The sequence below is a fragment of the Symphodus melops genome (genome assembly GCF_947650265.1).
Source record: "Symphodus melops genome assembly, chromosome: 1".
NCBI lineage: Eukaryota > Metazoa > Chordata > Actinopteri > Labriformes > Labridae > Symphodus > Symphodus melops.
The window spans coordinates 10,727,453-10,746,111 of NC_136691.1; the positions used below are offsets into that span (position 1 = coordinate 10,727,453).

The 18,659-nt window shown below is 44.4% G+C and overlaps 1 protein-coding gene and 1 long non-coding RNA gene across 3 annotated transcripts in view; one reads left to right on the plus strand and one right to left on the minus strand.

The window, feature by feature from the left end:
- The window catches only part of LOC306824010, an 80,689-nt gene that overhangs the window by 19,495 nt on the left and 42,535 nt on the right, over nucleotides 1-18,659 (plus strand). The window lies entirely within an intron of this gene.
- LOC306823999 (prospero homeobox protein 1-like) overlaps nucleotides 2,430-18,659 on the minus strand; it is a 30,188-nt gene continuing 13,958 nt past the window's right edge. Inside the window, exons 4-5 of the mRNA XM_079343957.1 lie at nucleotides 17,466-17,660; nucleotides 2,430-3,474 (exon numbers count right to left, since the gene is read on the minus strand). Coding sequence (XP_079200083.1) covers nucleotides 3,289-3,474; nucleotides 17,466-17,660 — 381 coding nt within the window. The 3' untranslated portion in view covers nucleotides 2,430-3,288. The remainder of the gene's footprint in view (nucleotides 3,475-17,465; nucleotides 17,661-18,659) is intronic.

Sequence of the window (18,659 nt, forward strand, 5' to 3'; positions counted from 1 at the left end):
GGCCGCTCCATGACATCATTACCTTACCGCTAACATAATGCATCGATGTCAGCAAAAATTAAAGAAATGGATGCTGGTGCAACTTCAAGGGCACTGCCGATGGGAAACAGGACCCCATTAAAGGCATGGCAGGGGAAAACAAAAGAAAAAAACATCTCCTTTGTTTTTTACGAGGAGACAATAATGACTCCATTTTTGAGAGATTTTTCACCCTTCTTATTTTAACCGATAGCGAATAGAAAAAACTGTACAGCTATTCTTTGTTTCATCCTGACAGTATTTACAGTAGCAACAACAATATTTCCATACTCTGAAAACTTAATCCAAGTTCATTTTGCTATGTCAAGAGAACAGCCATTCAGCACAATACAAAAACAAACCAAAAAAAAAAAAGGGAAAAAAGTGGTCACGAAACCTGCAAAAATCTTACTACTATTACTCCTAAACTACCAACAAGTCACTTATTCAGAATACAGATTTAACAAAGCCGTCACTAAAAATATCCTCAAGATTTCTGTATTGAAACATTTTCTTCCAGTGCCTTCCAATGATATTCCTTCACTGTATATATTTTTTCCCATAGATTAATCTTTTACAATTCTTAAAAAAGCCTATATATGAATCTCAATAATGTTATTCTTAAAATCAGACGACACCAGAAAAGGATATCTTGACAAAAATATTTTCAATGCGGTATTAAGGTCTTGCTAATCCACTCTATTTTTCTTGCACACAAGTCTTCATCATCCTGAATGAATCCTTTTAGACGCAGGAACTCTTTAATTTCAGGGCGGGTTTTTCAGAAACGGGGGAGGGGGCCGGGAGTGATAATAATCTGTGCATCAGATAAAAGTGTCCTTTCCTTTCCCTTTGTTTGTGGCGCTTTAAAGCCCTTGGTTGGTGCTGAGAGACTTCTAAACGTGTAGGGCCTAGCCCATCCTTCAGTGAGAAACGCGTCCAGCTCAGTCTCTCAGGATCTTAAGAAGAAAACTGTCCGGGGCGGAGGAGCTGGGGGACATAATGAAGGGAGTAGCTCTCCGTCTTTCTCTACCTCCTTTTGTCAGGTGCTTTGTCTCGCTTAGGCAAGACAGCAGGTTAAGCAACCTGCGTCTTTTGATCTTTTGTGACACACACATCGTACACACACACACACACACACAAGCACACACATACATACACAACAAGCTAATGTAGCCAAGGCGAGATCAACAGTTGGCTCGCACGCACTCTAGTGCTCAAGTATTCAGGTCCTCTCACTGCTTCAAACTTGCGTCATTTAAGGGAAGCTAATGCTAACTGCTTCTTTTCAACTCTTAAAAAAACTTAGAGGGTGGATCGAGTAAAACTAATACAATTCTAGATTTTCAATTAACCTTAAGTGGGAAAATCTGGGATGAGGTTCTCAGATAAAAGTGAACGAAACAGTGTTTGAACAAACTTGGCACAGTGGCTTCATCAGTATCTCAGTTTGGGTCTTGAAGGCTGCCAGTTTTGGGATGGAGGGACAGAGTGGGTTTTAGGTGCATCTTACTCCTCACTCTGGGCTTTTTGTCCCCTGCTCTTTGTAGTGCTGAGAACTTCTCCAGCTACCCCTGGGGTGAGTGCTCACCTTTGACCTGGAATTGTTGCAGTAAGCTCTAGATCACTCACAGGCAGGTGAGCACATCAGGAAAGATCTGTGTTTGTGTGCGCGCTTATATGTGGGTGAGGATTCCTTCTTGACAGAGAATTGATTAAGCTTATAATTCGGTTTTCTATTCACCCCCTTCTTTCCCTTCCTTGATTTATATTTCTCTCTGTGATGCTTCTATTTTAATGTGTTTAAAATCTATTGTTTCAGCCGTATTGTACTTACAATAGCCACAGTATTCTTATATGTTCAAGTATTAACTGCTATTGAAATAACTTCATGTACTTTACATCTTGGATAGGCTTATTGCATTGAAAGCCTGCCATACTAACAGGCTGACTTCATCTCACATGTGAGCTATGTAGAGAAGTTCATTAAGAGAAGAAAATTGTTCTCATTCAAATGAGTTTATTTTATAGCGGAACAACAGTTTAGAGGGAGCAGTTTAATAATCAAAGCTGGACTGGCTTTTTAAGTTTCACCATTTAAAACTGCGAGTTAAGCACCTGAGGGTCACCCTCCTGCCTTACTATTATTTCTAAGCTTTATACTTCAGCACCGTTTACTTCATGTGTTTATGTTTGGGACAAGCCGCTCACTATTCTCCACTTCAATGGTCCTCAATTAAAACCTTAAATGGAATCACTTTCCAGGCAGGTTGCCTTCAGAGCCTGACCACCAAAAGAAAAAGTCAAATGAAACACAATCCAAGTCCACTTCAGACAATGAAAACAAGAGTAGAAAAAAAGATGATGGGGAAATGGGGTTAAAATATTTCAGAATCTAAACTCTTGTGGAATAATATTGATAGCAATAATTTATTTTTTTATGCAACGTCATCAAGGGACAAACAAATCTTGAAGTGCCAATCTTCAGCAAGCAGTGATGACAAATAATAATAATCATAAACAATAACATTAATAATAATAATAATAATAATCATCCAAAAAATAATGTACAGCCCATTAACACAATGCCCTACTTGCAGGGAAAACACACTTCAAAACATGGTAGAGCTCAATACCTATTTGAAACCAGTCCAAGTCCCAAGACCTCAGGACCGTGAATCCAGTCGAAGTCCAGTCAACAACCTCACTAGGCCTTGTTTTTGTGTCTGCACGTGTGTGTGTGTGTGTGTGTGTGTGTGTGTGTCACTGTCCTTTTTAGGGACATCTTTAATAGCACAGTATATTGGGCACCCACTTTGCATTTTGTGAACAGTTCATTTGTCCAGTGGGTTGGAGGGGCACCTCAGGGTGCTGTAAGTCTTTAGGGAACCCAGCCTATGCTTAAGTTATTGTTGATCAAAAAAACAAACAAAAACAGGCCAAGTGTTCAGACTGCCTAAAAAACACCCAGGAAGAGTCTCTTCATTTTAGAGTCATAGAAAAAAAAAGAACAAATAATAACCGACATGATAATTATCATAGAAGAACAACAACACAATAGCTAGGTCATTTAGGAACTGCCACGGAGGCTTCAAATTGGGAATGCTACTTCATAACTTTCATACATTCAAAAAAAAAAAAAGAAAAACAGGAAATCAAAAGTAAAGTTTGGGAAAAGAGAAAAAACAAAAGAGAGTATCATTTTGAAATGCTATGAAATCAGGGAAAATTAAAAAGCGCAAAGTGTCAAGCGAGGAGGAGGAGGAAAAATTACTCGTGTAGAAGCTCTTGGAGACAATTGGGTGACTTGAAGATCTCAGGGACCTCACTGTCCAGTTTGCAGATGACCTTGTAGATGGCCTTCTTCCAGGACGGGTCCACATCTTTGCCGGCCACGATGGCGTTAAAGAATTCCCTCAGTGTGATCTCTGCCACCTCTATGAAGCGATCAGGCACCTTTACAGACAGACAGAAAGAAAGAAAAGAAAAGATTATTCATCTATTGAAGTACACTGACGACAAACTTTTAAAGCTCCTGTGAGGAATCTTCAGTTAAAGTTGATTTTGGTGCCCCCTGTGGTCAAAGTTGTGCTTCTTATCTTCTAGTCTATCCTATGAATATATCAGTGTTTTTTTTAAATCAAAAAATCTGTTATCTTTTCAACATCCAAAATTATGTTTAACATTAATAAATATGGATCTAAATTTCAGTATTGTCAATAAAGAGGAAGAAATTATAAATGCATATGACTGACCACAGGCTTAAATGATGAAGCTAGTAGTGCTAAAAGAGATCATGAACAGGTCAAGATTAGGAGGAAAAATTGAATGAGTGCCACAGATGACAGTGTTTTAAAATCATATGAGCCTAACGTAGGAGAGTCAACACAGCCATACAGCGAAGGTCAGACCCTGCATATGAAAGTATATTCGCACGCTTCGATCTCAGTTCCCCCTCTCGAGCAAACCAACAACGTCATACTCAACTTGAGTGTGTGTGCGATACCAGAGTGAGATGTTTTTACAAATCTGAGTGTAAAGTCCTCGCTACTTGGAGCGTTTAACTGAATCTGTGTGGTTTCTCTCCTGCTTCCCTGTTTGTTTGTTTTTTGTCTTGTCTGGAGTCAATGCTTTCTAACTGGTGGGTTGAGCAAATTTATTGACATTACACAAAAAGACCCAATTTTTTATGGCTGCTTATTTCCAGTCTCTTCGACTGCACGAACTGCGCCGAGGCTCTGAACAAATGGTAAAAAGAAATGTAAGATGATTGAAACAATCTAAATCCAATATGATGAGAGCGCTCAGACTCCCTACCAATGCACATTGAGCCATAGTAACCCCCCCCTCCATGTTATAATAGAAATGTTCTCTCTCCAAAATTGAGCCCTTTTGTATTTAGAACATTTAAAATAAAGGATAACTAATTCAACAGGCACTATCAGGCGAGGTTTAGTCTTGTTTACCTTCCATTTGCTCTTTAAGCTCTGGTCAGAGTGACCCTGAAGGCATCAAAGACATACTACCCTGCGTCTCTTTATCATTTTACAGCAGAGCTTTTCCCTTCTCCCTTGTACGACATTTTCATGTTTTCATTGTGGATGTAAAACCATAAATCTCCCGGGTCTTGAGTATGTACTTCCTTAAAAGCTGTCGGCCTGAGAAAAGTCTCTTCTTCTGAATTCTCAGGTTTCTCACACCTCTGACTTCCCCTCCTCACAACATGGGTGAGGGTGACATCTTTATGAGTCCCACTCCCACTGTAAATCTGTGACCAAACAAGTGAGCGGAGCTGAGTGAAGAGCGGCGGAGAGGTGCTGGCGAAAGAGGAAGTACTAAATGCTTTGGGAACGGGGAGACATGCCGCCTCTTTAGTGTCCCTGACAGCAGCGTTCACCGACACCATGGAGATGATTAGTCTGGCAAAGATCTGTGACACCTTCCCCCAAGCCAACACTCTGTCACACACACACACACACACACACACACACACACACTCATGCAAGCGTGAGCACACACACCAGTGCGCACACCTCCTTGTGCCAAGGAGATGACACATCCTGTACTGTTACAGAGTACGACATAATGCTACACACACACACACACACACACACACACCTACACACACACACACACACACACACACAATAGATACCCGGGTGTGTTTGGCTGAGTTTCCTCGACTCAAAGCTCCGGGGCGACACAGCCTTCAGGGGTCACCTGCTTGGATAATGCTGACTGTCTCCCTGCCCGCCTCCCTTGATGCTCGCACACACACACACACACACACACACTAACACACACATACTCTCTCAGAGACGCGCACACACATACAGCAGCGTTAGCTTGCCCAAACGCCTGACAGTGCGCACTCCGCTCCTCTCCTCTCCTCCAGTGTCCTGCAGATACTCATCAGGAGTGTCAGGACACAGCAAGGTTAGTGGCCACTGGAACACACACACAGGGCATTTACACACAGGCATGCTTCTTCCCATACACACACACACACACACACACACACACACACACACACACACACTTATGCACATGTGGGACAGCCAGCCGCCCCCCTCAGGGTGATGAATGGTGGCTAAGATACCCGTGTGTGTGTTGTGTGTGGGCATGTCTGCGGCCGCTGCTCAAGAGAACAGGTGAAACATAAATAAGGAGCTTCTATGTGTGTGTGCGCGTGTGTGTGTGTGTGTGTGCCAAAAAGAGAGAGCGAAAAGGCACAAGCTAACCCAATTCCCCAAATATTGAATCCCCCTCTGAAGTGTGTATAATTCATTGTTTGGGCTGTTGACGTCTCTGAAGTACTGGCACAATGACCCCAGCGTAAGGGCAACTCTGTGTCTTTGTGGCGTATGCGTCGCTTTTCCCAGAAGACCTCTCTAACCGGCCAGTTGCGACGCGGCGCCCTCGCTGTTAGACGCAGGGAGTGCCGCATTACTAAGAATATTCCTGCATGGAATTTCTCCTGACGTTTTGACTATAAAAGGACAGCAAAACGCTGACTGCAAGGAGAAAGCAATGTCAAGGAGAAAAGGGTATTGGTATTTCAGATCCTCTTGACTGAGCGAGCGAGGGGAGAGAGAGAGAGAGAGAGAGAGAGAGAGAGAGAACGGGAGGGAGGGAGAGAATGGCAGGAGAAGGAGGGGCTGAAAAGGAGTCTAAGGAGAGATAGCGGAGCGACAGCAAACGGAGAGTTATTCCTGTCCCACAAGCCTTTGTTTTTCGGAGTCTTGTATGTGAGCAAGCAGTGGGCCTTTAACTGTTTGCAACCCCTCCCTTCTCCCCTCACCCTCTCTCTCTCTCTCTCTCTCTCTCTCTCTCTAGGGTCAGCTGTTGGGCCTTTGTTCCTGAGGCATTGTGGGGGATTATCCAGTGTGGCCGTTCATTTGCTCGGCTGTCCAGTAAATGGGGCCAATCGCGTGGCTCACAATCCTTCATACATATTTCATAGGGTTTTTAACAACTTCTCAGTAGAGAGCAAAATTAAAGGACAGATGTACAAAGAGGGGACTAGAGATGGAGGGAGGGAAAGAGGCAGGAAGAAGGAGAAGGATGATTAAGGATTGGATTATTGAGCGAGTTAGGGCTGAAGGTGACAGACAGTGAGGCCACACATTATTGGTAATATTTGTTCTCGTGTGGTAAGCGGTGAGTCTGGGTGTAAAAAAAAAAAAAAAAAGGGATGGTTTTGGAAAACGCTCAGTCATGAGAGGTTGTGTGGCAGTAATTTTAGGTAGAAAACTTTCGGTCACCTCGGTTTCAACGTCAGTGTAGACAATCAGATGGCTGCTGCTTTTTCTAGGCTTTTTAGAAAAGTACTACGTGCCACCAACCTACTGTTGGTGACATGTTAAGCCCTGATCATGTGGGGGGAAAAAAAGTGGGGTTTTTTTCTCTATAAGGAGGTGTGAAATGAATGAATCAGTGTGTGTGTGGCTGAAAGAGGGGATCAAAAACAAAAGCATTCATGAAAAGGGATATTGATGCTCTGTGTAACACAATACGAGAGATAATACAGTGGGGGGGGGGGGGGGATGGAGAAAGAGAAAAAGCTACGCACTATCCTACCCTTTGCATTGTGCCGTGTATGTAGTAATTGTCATCAGTGAAGAAGGAAGGACGAAAGAAAGAAAGAAAGAAAGAAAGCAAAGGGTCTGTTCTGACGAGAGGCAGCGACGAGGCAGTTAATCACTCGTATTCACTGACTCCCCTTCTCCCCCACAACTCTCTCCACCTCTCCATCTCCCTCTCTCGTGACAGGTTGCTTTGAGACAGGAGGATAAGCTCTTTTTCAGAGAGAGGGAATCGGATTTCCTGCTTTTTGATGAGATAATAAAATATGACGGAGGACAATAGGAGCCTGTGGACGGCTTGCTGGGAGCTATTCAGTCCAGCCACTGCCCCCGTCTTAAGACTGCTTAGACAAACGTTTAAAAAGGTAGCCAGAGGCCCGAGCCCTTGAATAAAGGCTACTGTTAAGCACACACGGGGCGCAAGTGTGTGTGTGTGTGCGTGTGTGTGTCTTTGTGTGTGTGTGTGTGTGTGTCTTTGCGTGTGTGTGTGTGTCTTTGCGTGTGTTTCGGTTAAAGCCTGAGAAATCTCTTCTCTCTTGGTGACTCAGGGTTGGCTTGTTTGTTTGGCCAACATGTTTCTCCCTCTTTGCGTTTGGGAACTGTCAGGAGATGTATTGCACCTTCTATTTGCACAGCGTTGGCCAAACAAGACGAGACCCTGGAAGATAAGGCTGTGTGTGTGTGTGTGTGTGTGTGTGTAAGTCAGTGTGTTTGCGAGCAAGCTGCAGCCTTGAAGGATGAAATGCAGGGACACAATATGAGCCCCCGCTGCCGGCCAGGTTAATTCCTAACTCCAACTGGGCCTGGGAATACCAACACTTCCCATCCATGTTCAGCCATAGCGTACCAGCTTGTCTGGCTTTTTAGGATTTCTCCAACTTTTATTGTTGCATCCTAACATGTCTTATATTGCTTCAACTTTTAGAGAGAATTGAATTTTTGAATTTTTTTGTGGCACATATCATTTGGCAAAAAAAACCCAGAACAGGTTGTAACTGGCCTGAGAGTTGTCAGTAACCGTTTTTTAATGAAGACTTTGTTTAAACTAAGTACGTCTAGAAAATGAGAAGGTCTTCTTTTGAAGCTTTCAATGCACAAAGAATCTAAGGATCTAAGGATTGTGTCGTATCAAAGACTCAACTTGTGGTATACTGCAGGAACAAACATAACTTGAGTTAGTCTCTGCGTCTGTGATGTATTAAGATCCTGGAAGGTCTGGTTTCTGTCTGTCTGAGAAGAGAATTTATCGATTTCTTTGCGAAATGTATTTGTGTTATGTTCCTCTGCATTTACTGCATCTTAAGAAAATTCTTGGTTCTGCTGACAGTGAAACATACGTTTGAAAAACAAGATTCGAGCGTGGTTGTGACATTTCAGTGAGTCAAGCCAGAGCTTCCCGAACCTCGAACTGACACTCACATACGTCCCCCTGTGCCTCACGTATCTGTTCTGATCAATAATCTACAAAGGCCTTGATAAGCCCTTGGACTAGACTGTCACTTTAGGCAAACACAACCCATGTCCCCTTTCTTCCTACCCCTTGCTGCACTTGTCCCCTGCCCCCCTCTTCTCCTGCTGATAAGAAGAAGCCAAAAAAAAAAAAAAAAAAAAGGAGAGCCCAGCCAACAAGCAGAGAAACAGAAAGGAAGAGTCACAGTAAAAAGGAAGAATCCTTTGCTGGATCATTTCCTTTCCAAGTGCAACATTTTATTAAGTTCTTAGTCTTCCACCTTTCCTAAATTCATCTCAATTTTGTCATCATTGGCATGTTTTTGTTTTTTGTCTTTGTCTTTCGTCTTGCTGAAGTGACTTCTGGGACGGGAAATAGGCCTTAAAGCTGAGCAAACACCAGCCACCCTCACTCGACTGATAGCCTTGAGAACATGAAGCCTTGAGGGACTGTTGTGTATCCATGTACGTGTTTGCGAGTGTATCTTACTGTCTGGTGCGTGTGTGTGTGTGTGTGTGTGTGTGTGTGTACACGTATGTGAGCATGCAAGCTGGAGTCACATGGGCTCTTCTCAAGGTGCACCTCCACCAGGGAGTCAAGGACGGGACAGGGTCAAAGATGCTGATGAAGTCGCTCTCCTATCCCATCTTCCTCACCCCTCCCTCTACCTTTACTTGCCTCAACCCCCTCTCTCTCTCTCTCACACACACACACACACACACACACACACACACACACACACACACACACACACAGGGCCTTTTTGACATGTCTTTCCTCCTCTCTTGCTTTACCCATGTTCTATAGCGATTGGGGGTTGTGGCAGTGGTTGCTCGCCTTATATCAAGCTAAAGAAATTGAGGGACGCCAGAAAAAATACTCTGAAGAATTGAAAACAGCAGGGGAAGCAAGAAATCACTTTTCACCCCTTATTGCGGGTCTAAAAAATTCATTGTGTGAGCTTGTATGGCGGCCACAGGCTGAGCAAGTGATCTAAAGGATGGGGGTAAGGGGGGGGTGTATGTTCATGGAGTCCTGTAACAGGGCCTCTGGAGGTCAGGAAGTCAAACCGGCTCTGAGAGACGGAGAGAGCAGGAGGCAGAAGGGAAAGAAAGGAGCAAGGGAGTCTGGAAGATAGGAACAGGACATCTGGAGAGGAGGAGAATCGAGGGAGGGAGGGAGGGAGGGAGGGAGAGGAAGAATAGAAGGCTAGGAGGGGAAGGAGGGTGTGGGTGGGCGGGGGGAACAATGAAGGATGGCGAGCAAGGAGCTGTGGCGAAGGAGGGAGGATGGAAGACGGGTGGATGAATGGAAGGAGAAAGGAAGTAGAGAACACGATGGCAGCAGAAGAAAGAAAAATAAGGGAAAACGTGCAGATTTGATTGAAGGAGGGAGAGTACGGCATCAGTTGGGGAAATGGGAAGTGTGTGTTTGGTGTAAGCGTGTGTGGGAGGGGGGGAGTTGCTTGGACACATCTGCAGATCTGATGTACACCCTGGTCATTTTGGCATGAGTCCCTTTGCCACGCTTCATTAGTCTCACTCACACACACACACACACACACACATGAACACACACACACACACACACACACACACACTCGGAGGGAGACCAAAATGGTCCAGAATAATGACATAATCAGCAGCTGTGCCACAAAGCAGACTGCCCCTCACAAGGTGACCAGGGACAGAAGGAGAGAGGAGAAGAAGGGAGAGGAAGAGGATTGAGCAAGGGGGAAGCAAGTGTCGGACCATCACAGTGAGAGGAAACTTCTGTGTGTGTGTGTGTGTGTGTGTGTGTGTGTGTGCGTGTGTGTGTGTGTGTAGAAGGGAGCAGGTGAGAAAAGGAGAGATGATCATGTAGTTCTTTATGTTTAAGTGATTCCTTACCACCCCTGGTGCCCCCAGGCTTTACACACACACACACACACACACACACACACACACACACACACACACACACACACACACACACAGCTCCAGTCATTTAATCAGTGCGCAGAATAAAGTGGCTTATTCTTACATGCACACACGCATACACACACACACACACAGACGCACATGCACACACTTTGCGTTGAAGAAAAGACCTGTCAGGCTACGTCAACTGGGGGCCCTCAATCGCCCCCGGCTATTCACAGAGAGGCAGATGATCCTGCTTGCTCTTCTTTTCTTGCCTTTACTCTTCTCACTACAAGAATGAAAAAGCCAAGACAAGTCAGAAATAATGCCCAGAGTGGAGCGCAGGAGATACGTCTAAAGATTGGTCAGAGTCTTGTTAATGGTACACCTGAGGGCAACATGTTGGCTTGATTCCATTTGCTTTGAGTTGCCTTTGAAATATGCTGATTGCATGGGCAATATTTGTGTTGGTTCATTAAGCATATCATGAATTGTGTCTTGAAAGACTTGTTGATTGGAATATTTTGAATGCACCAAAGTCTGACCAGTATACTCAAGGCCAGTAGCAGTACTCATCCCCAAGCCTGGATGAATATCCCCCAAAACTATCACTCACACTTTTTTTTTCAAGTTGTAGTAAAAACGTTTTTTAACACCACAAAGTTAGTCGTTGTTAAGGTCCAAAGGGAAAAAAAGCGACATAAGCATTTCAAGCCTTGTGACTGTCTTCCCGTTTCTGATTCAGTTTCCATTGAAGGTGATAAATGTGCGCACACCAGGTGAAGTGAGCCCCTCTCCTCAGGTCATCATTACAGCCATAATTGTGGCATCTCAGAGGAGGCGGGACGCTGAGGATGTGTCGGTGCGTGTACGAGGACAGCGGACACTTCATTCGTTGTTTGCTGCTGTGTATGATGTGTAACATGCATGCGTGATAGTTTGGTGTAGGAAAGTCTTAATAGGAGGAGGGATAGAGAACAGGGGAATGAGGGGGAGAAAGCAGTTTAGCGGATGTGTGTGTGTGTGTGTGTGTGTGTAGTTGAAATAAACCCACTGGCAAATTGCTGTATCGGTTGTATTTTTGGCAGCTCTGATCCTAAATCTATACCCCCCACTTTTTCATCCCTCGTCTTCTATCTTCTGCTTCTTTTTGTCTTCAATCGCTCTTCAAAGGGAACCCTAGAGCCTTTTTTTCTGAGAACATCACACCTGTGTGCAAGTGTGTGTTTTTAGACACTTAAGTGTTTCAAAAATCTTTGTTTTCAAATCTGCGCCTTTTGATTTTACACCAAGTCAAACGGCCGTGCCCTTTTCCCCTCAGATCCCCCACGAGGTCGAACCCCGGTCAAGCGTCACACACACACACACACACACACACACACACAGACACACACACACACACACACACACACACACACACACACACACACACACTGTGCCCTCCTGAATCCCCCTCCCTAAAAAAGGACAGCAAATGAAGATGTGCAAGACAGGGAGGGGAAAAAATCAGGAGGAGATGGAGGAGGAGGAGAAAACAGACATTAGCCTCTCTGGGTGGAGAACAAATGGAGCCCCCGAGAGGGACATGAAGAGGAGGAACGAGGGAGCAAAGGGGGAAGGAGAGGTGAAGCACACAATGCTATGGGGCAAGGCGGTTGGACAGACAGCATCTGCTCGCAGCTCTCTGTGGCTCTGGTAATGGATGGAGAGTCGGAGGGACACAGAGAAAGCAGAAAGGAGGGAGATGGACAAGGGGAGGAAAAGCTGGATGAAAAAGAAAAATATGGAGAAAGAGAGAATGTGGAAAAACAGAGGGAGGAACATGGGTTGATAGAGGGATGAAAGGAGGGAGGAAGACAGGATCCAGTGGAAAAAGGAAAACGGCGAGGTGTGGGAATGGGATAGAAAAAGTTGAACTTGAATATGTTTTCCTTTAATGTTTGGTCACGAGATGAAAAACTACAAGGCGTCTTTGGAAAGGGCGTAATAGGCTGAAATAGAGGGATGACAGACGGATGGATGGACAAAGGAGGAAGAGGGACAAAAGGAGTGAGATGTCTTTCAAAAGGACAAAGAGCAGCTGATAAGAGAGGACACACAATACTTGCGTGTGTGTGTGTGTGTGTGTGTGGATGAAGGCTTCTCACCACGTTCGCTGGTACCACCCTCTCACATGGAGATCATAGGGACTTCCTCTTTTAAATGCCCAGGTGTGTGTGTGTGTGTGTGTGTCCTCTGTGGGAGGAGTGGTCACTGACAGAAGAAACTTGGCCTGGTCTGTCTTATGGAAATCTGAGAGATTCCCAGAGCCATCATAAAACTGCCTCTCTCTCTCTCTCTCTCTCTCTCTCTCTCTCTCTCTCTCTCTCTCTCTCTCTCTCTCTCTCTCTCTCTCTCTCTCTTCTAACCCATTACGAGGTCACACACATTCCTGTCTTTATGAAAGATGAAGTGTGTTGTCATTGGGGGTTCAAAGACAGACAGAGGGGGGCTCCGAAGTAAAAAAGAAAAGGACACTAAGCGAGAATTTTCACTTGAGTTTCACATGAAAGCGCTGCTCGCTCAAAGTCAAGGCTTTGGGAGGCCGGTGTGTGTGTGTGTGTGTGTGTGTGTTTTCGGAGTACTTTGATGGGCAACGGACAGAGTGAATGAGAAGCGTAGAAGAAAGAGAAGAAGAGAGGGGAGGATCGGAGGGGGGGCTGAGAAAAGAGGAAAGTAGAGAGCCGGGGTCTAGGTAATTAACGCCGAGCTCTTTAATTACTGCTGGTGTTCATTGTGCCAGAAGGAATGTGACAATTATGCCATTAAAACTTCCTAATGGGGCTAAAAGCGAGGGAGAGGAGGAGGAAAGGGGGGATAACGGAAGACATGCAAAAGAGGAGGATGAAAGAATGAAAGGAAAGAGGCAACAGAAGGAAGAGAGAACGACGCGAGGGAGGAGGGATATGAAAGGGAAAAGGGAAACAATCGCGACAAAAGAGGAGCTGGGAGGGAGATGGGGAGCGTATTAGGCCAGCACAGTGACAGAGCAGATTAGCATCAAACAAGAAAGGCCACAGACGTGTGTGTGTGTGTGTGTGTGTGTGTGTGTGTGTGTGTGTGTGTAAATGTTTGTGTGTGTGATGGCTGAAACAGAGGACATATTCATTCCAAAGACGCCACCAAGGTGGATGGAACTTTGATGATGCAGAATCTGGCAAAGGGAAAACTTGGTGCGAGTGTGTTTGTGTGCTTGCTGAATCTGCGTAGGCTCATGTTTCAAGTGGTGGTGCAGGCAGGTAGGGGAGGAAGAGGAGGAGGAGGAGGAGGAGGAGGAGGTGGAGGAGAAAGGGGAGAGATCCACAGAAAAGGGCCTTGGGGGCATCCTGATACACATCCAGTACATTTCCATCTTTCTACCTCTATGACTCACACACATACACACACACACACACACACACACACACACACACACACACACACACACACACACACACACACACACATGCACGCACAAGACTGAAAGACATAACAAATATGTCTATGCACATATGTAACACACACAAACACACCAGTCCCACACAAACATCAAAAAACTCTAAAACCCACGCTGTCATACACACACAAATAACACCCACACACACACACACACACACACACACACACACACACACACACGCGCGCACGCACACTCACACACAAACACTTACACACAGAGTCTTCATGCTCACCAAGGCGGTTGGTTTGTCAGGGGGGTTAGAATTTGCATGGCTGGGCAAATTTTCCTTGTGCTAAACTCTAATCAGCTCCTGTATCTCTCAGACACCTGCCCAGCAAAAAAAAAACCTTAATATGCAAAACACCTCCCCTCCCTCCATCGCTCCTCCACCACCGCTGCACCTCCTCCTCCTCCTCGGCCAACAGGAGACTTATTCACCTGGCCTCCCGCACTCTTTTCCTCTCTGTCTGTCTTCTTGCAAATTTTCACATTTATATATGCAAATAGGCTGTTCCCCTCAAGCCTGTTTCAACAGCAGCTTCCTGGTGCCAAGAGATGAATGATGGGATTGTCTGAGATGTGACTCAGAAAGACACAGGGGGGGGGGGTAAAGATGGCAACGTCGCACGCACTGCACTTTAGTTGAGTGCTGCATGTAAAAAGTTTTTTTTTTTTTTTCTTTAACCATAGTGGTGGTTGTAATTGCCATGGTTTTATCCAACCAGTTAACAGAGTCCTGCACACTTGTCGAAGAAACACTGGATGGATTTTCTGTCTTCAAAAACCCCTCTGGTAGTTACATTTAGGTTAGTAACCATGTCAGATATTTAAACAAAAAATCAAACGTTGTTGTTACATGTTTCGATAGAACCACAATGTAGAAATGTGTCGTAACATTTTCTGTGTAATCGCCAAAGTGTCAGGCAAACTCCTGCACACTGTCCAAATTGCACAAATATGTTGGCAATGTTTCAGTACCAAAGTGTTGCCAGCATGTTTGTGTACTTTAGACAGTGCTCTCTCTTCTTGGCTTATGCCAGGTTTTGTTAAAAATATGATGGAAGCTTCAGAAGTTTTTGTTTCTTTCACTCTTGTAAATAACATTTTATAGTGTAAAAACACATTGGATTGGAACGTATGGAACATTTGGACAGTCTTAAGGACACTTATTCAATCGCCTATTGTTGAGGCACAAATTTGTACTGGACAGTTTCTTCCAATAGAAGAATAAAAGATTGTTTTCAGGAGAAACTGTAAAAGAGAGTGACAGTTTTTTTGTCCTGAGTTTAACAGATCTTAATACGTGACTTGTGTCTAAAAGTCACAACTACAAATATGAGGCAGGAACTTAAACTTTGTTAAACTCTCACTCAGAAGAAACTTAAAAGGGAACAGAGGTCTTTAGTCGAGCAGTTTGCTGTCAAGCCATGAAGATGGATTATCACTTCTTATTTTTTCTGGATTAAAACGTAAGGAAGATTTTGTAGATGTGAGCTTTAGCTGTTGAAATGATTGAATTATGTTGAAATGTTTTGTCAAAGAATACATGCTTAAAATGCATCTCCTATCTCCTTTATGACAAAAACAAAGATATTTGCCCTAAAGGGACTTCCTTTTCCTTTAAGAACATGCCAGAGTTTTAATATGAGCAGGGGAAAGTTTGATATGAAACAAGCTCTTGAAAGATGATAAATCATTCATTGGGTAAAGTGACTTTGAATTGGCTCCAGGGGGACAAATAAAGTTTTTTGAATTGAATGATACAAAAAAATAACTGTTATCCTCTTACATATTTTCCTTACAGTTTTTTTTTTTTTTTAAACCTTGCCAGGTTTAAAATCTACACTTTTGTTTCTAGTAAAGGCCTTTTTATCTTCTTGATTTAATCGTCTTCCTTCTCACCAAAAAGATGTTTCTTCATGAGCTGCTGAGCAGAAGAAGTCATGTCATTTTTCTGCTCTGATGGACTTTGGGGTGATTGAGACCTCATATGTACGAGTGCTTCTGCCTGCCAGAGTTTTTCAAAGCCTCCCTTAAGAGGGATGAAGATGGATGTAGCAAAGTGTGTGTGTGTGTGTGTTTGGGTGCACAGAGAGGAGCCCCAGTGGACAAATAACGGACAGAGAGAGATAAAGAGAAAGCGGGAGAACCACTTTAAATGTGAGCACTGCAAAACTCCCACTGCTCGCAAGGGCACTTCTCTCCTGCACATCATCTCTCTTTCCCCCTCTCTCCCTATACCCTTCTTTCTCCCCTTTCCATTCCCCCCGATTCCCTTTCTCCTTCCTCCCCCCTCCCTCCCTTCATCTCTCTCTCCTTTGTCTCTGAGCTCTCACCCTCTATCCCCTATCTATCCATCTCCCTCTTCCCCCTCTCCCCCTCTTTCTCTCCCCTTCCTCTCACTAAAACAGTAGGACGCTTAACCTTGATAACAGTGAGATTTTTCCCCCCTCAAAGTGACACACACACACACACACACACACACACACACACACCAGAGAAGTGCTTTGCCAGCATGCCAGGCCGGTCCAAGGGACGGCTGTACACTTCGAGGTGAACAGGACACTGGGAAATGCAGCAACAACAAAACACTCATGCACATACACACACACACACACACACACACACGCACACAAAAACACACACATACGCTCTCATACATAGACTCCATCTTTTTCACAAACACACAAGAACATATTCACACACACACACACACACACACACACAAACCCAGATCACTCCAGGTCCTTCTTAGCCCAAACCTTTTAAAGGTCTATTGTCAGCTGACATTGAGAGAGCACTGGCAATCCTGAAGCACCCCCCCCCCCCCACCACACACACACACACACACACACACACACACACACACACACACACACACACACTTCTTTTAGAGGCAAAAGGAGAAGTGTATGAAAAGAAATGTATTAAAGGTGACGTGACCTGCTGTATATTAATGATAACAATACACTGGGAGGCACACAAAAACATCTCACCACAGACAATTAGGTAAATGAGCACAGGGAAGTAAAAGGGTTTCGCAAAAACAGCCTTTCTCACACACACACACACACACACACACACACACACACACACACACATAAATACTGAGAACCACTCAGGGGAAACAACGGTGGGGAAGAAGCAAAACCAACAAAGCGTAGGTAACTTTTCTTCCTCATCAGATGAGAGTTCCTCACATCTTTACACAGGAGTACTTTAAAATACATAGTTTGGAGAAAAAGAATGTGAATTACTAAATACAGTTGAGGATTCATTATTCTTGACTTGTAATTTAAAGGACCAATAATATATACAATAATAGTTGTGGGCAGAGTACAGCAGGATTTCAAGACACTCAGACTGGGCATGGAGACGGTCACAGAGGACACAATGAGCTGGTGTCACTGCATCCCTAAGTGTTAGGTTCAATAAAATAAAGACTGTAAATGAGGTGCACTTGCTGCCTTATTAGGGAACAGACAGTGTATGACTTAATCTGCTTTAAATTAGCTTCAAGTGTCAGTGCTTACCTCGAAGTCGTTGGCCTTGTTGTAGTGCATGTTGAGTGCGCGGAAAAGCTCGCAGTCGCGGCTGACGCTCAACTCCTCGTTGCCAGTCACTCCATCGTTGATTGACTGGCGGGCAAACTTCTCCATCTGAATGTAGTAGAACTCCCGGAAGTTGCTGAACCACTTGATCAGCTGGGAGGTTATGCAGCGGTTAAACTGGAATGAGAGAAGGAAAAGACGATCGAGTGTCGGTTTGAAAAAAAAAAAAAAAAGTCTACTGAGATCCGAAGACATCGGAATGCAATTGGAAAAAACATTGTCTAAACCTGATCAAGACATCAGATGTTAGTGTGCGTGAAAGGATGAGAGTGCTTAGTTTGACATCGGGAAATTTAGAAGCGAGGGAAGAACTTAAAAGAGTTGTAAAAGAAGAAAAAAAAGATAATGCAAGAAAGATTACAAGTTGTGGACAGAGGGAAGATAATAGAGACATTAAGTAAGACAGCCAGCAAGAAGTGAAGGGGGAGCTGTGTCTGTGTGTGTGTGTGTGTGGTTCATCTTCCCCGCTGGGAGCAGACCTCCCCCTGTCATAACCCTCAGAAAGGAAAGAGAGAGAGAGAGGTGGAAAGGAGGGAGGGGGGGGGGGGATAGTGCGAGACCGCAAACACATAATTGACCAGAAAAACGATTAAGTCATCATCTGAAGCGCCCCGGCCCACAGGGGGCTCAAACATGTACTTAACCCCGTTCACCAATTACACCCTGATTCTGCTCCCCTCTCCTCACCCCTCCCAAGCAGAAAGAAAGAAAGAAGAGAAGAAAAAGAAAAAGAAAGGAAGATACCAGAAGATTGTGGCTATCTGATCTGTGCTGCTCGGCTGGATTCAATAGGAGGAGATAAACCTATTAAGAGGCTCGGCTGGGTGGCAGCTCTTTTTTCCGCCTGGTTTCAGCAGAGAAAACACACTGTCTAAACATCCAAAAGACTTGATAAGGACTAACCCAGTGCAGTCACCCTTAAATACTCCTCTAAAAGTCTTAATTGAATCCCTAAAAAGCTCAAAAACGACAACACCGTCTCTACGCAGTCAACCCAGATATAACCTCTGATAAATTATAGCCTGTGATATTTTTGATACTCATTACCATCACCCGCTCCCTCCGTCCACATACACAACCATACACACACACACACACACACACACACACACACGC